The sequence below is a fragment of the Gossypium arboreum genome, chromosome 4, assembly GCF_025698485.1.
Source record: "Gossypium arboreum isolate Shixiya-1 chromosome 4, ASM2569848v2, whole genome shotgun sequence".
NCBI classification, from domain to species: domain Eukaryota; kingdom Viridiplantae; phylum Streptophyta; class Magnoliopsida; order Malvales; family Malvaceae; genus Gossypium; species Gossypium arboreum.
In genome coordinates this window covers 83,892,822-83,894,189 of record NC_069073.1, presented here as the reverse complement: position 1 = coordinate 83,894,189, position 1,368 = coordinate 83,892,822, and the positions used below count along the sequence as shown (strand labels likewise).

Genomic DNA, 1,368 nt, shown 5'->3' with positions numbered 1-1,368 from the left:
TTTTATGTAAGGAATCAATGTCGAAATAGAAGTGGACAAGGACCATAGTCCAACTTCTATAATTCTTCATTGTAGAATCATTCGAACTTTTCCTAGAGTAATGAAGGAATGGACTAAATAACCATATGCAGCATAGACCCAATCAATCCTAAGGGTTTAGCCAACAAGCCCCAAAATCACCTCAGGCTGAGTCATTAAATAGTTTGGAGGACTTGTTGAAGGTGTACATGGCGAAAAATGACGCCTTAATACAAAGTCAAGCATCAACACTGGAAAATCTGGAGAACCAAATGGGTTAGTTAGCTACTAAGCTCTGTAGTAGACCGTAAGGAGCCTTACCGAATGATACAAAAAATCCAAAGAGTTTGTGTAAGGAACATTACAAATTAGTTGCATTACAAAGTGGTAAGATTGTGGAACCCAGTGAGGTTGTGGTTGAAGATGAGCCTACTGAAAAGGAGGAAAGTCAACCAACAGTTGAAGTTCCTACACCAAAAAAATTAGATGCTGAAAAATCTGATGAGGTAAACCCTAAACTAGTAAATTCTGAGAAGCTAACACCTTTATTTGCATATTTTCATCTTCAAACAAGTTGTCCATATCAACCTAGAGTTCCATATCCTTAAAGACTTTAGCAGCATAAGTAGAAACGAGAAGTACAATTCAAGAAGTTCTTGGATGTTCTAAAGCAACTACATATCAATATTTCATTAGCAGATGCTTTAGAACAAATGTCCAACTACGTGAAGTTTATAAAGGATATTCTATCCAAGAAGAAAAAGCTTAGTGAGTATGAGATTGTTGCTTTGATGAAGGAGTGCAGTGCGTTCTTACAAAATAAGCTACCTCTGAAATTGAAAGACCTTGAAAGCTTTATGATACCCTATAACATCAGAGAATCTTACTGCAATAAAGCTTTGTACGTCCTTGGAGCAAGCATCAACTTGATGGCCAAATCTATTTTCAAACTATTGGGAATAGGTGAAGTAAAACCCATTACTGTGACACTTCAACTTGCAGACCGCTCATTACCATATCCTAAGGGAAAGATCGAGGATGTTTAGTTAAGAGTTGATAAGTTTCTTTTTCTTGCTGACTTTATTGTGTTAAAATTTGAAGTAGATAAGGAAGTTCTGATCATCCTTGAGAGACCTTTCCTAGCCATGGGAAGAACGTTGATAGATATGTAAAAAGGTGAATTCACCATGCGAGTTCAAGATGATAAGGTAACATTTAACGTTATGAAGGTGATGAAATTTTCCACTCTGATGGAAGAGTGCTCAGTAATAGAGGAATTAGAAACCTTAGTTTCTATGGAGAGCAATTCTGAAGAAAACCCATCGGAGAACACTTTAGGTTTGAACCCTT

At 36.7% G+C, this 1,368-nt stretch overlaps 1 protein-coding gene across 1 annotated transcript; it reads left to right on the top strand.

The window, feature by feature from the left end:
* The first annotated feature begins 227 nt into the window (after positions 1-227).
* Positions 228-1,064, top strand: LOC108458856 (uncharacterized). The gene is made up of 3 exons (XM_017758253.1): positions 228-294; positions 391-524; positions 690-1,064. The coding sequence occupies exons 1-3, from the start codon at positions 228-230 to the stop codon at positions 1,062-1,064; spliced, it is 576 nt and encodes a 191-aa protein (XP_017613742.1).
* Positions 1,065-1,368: the final 304 nt, after the last annotated feature.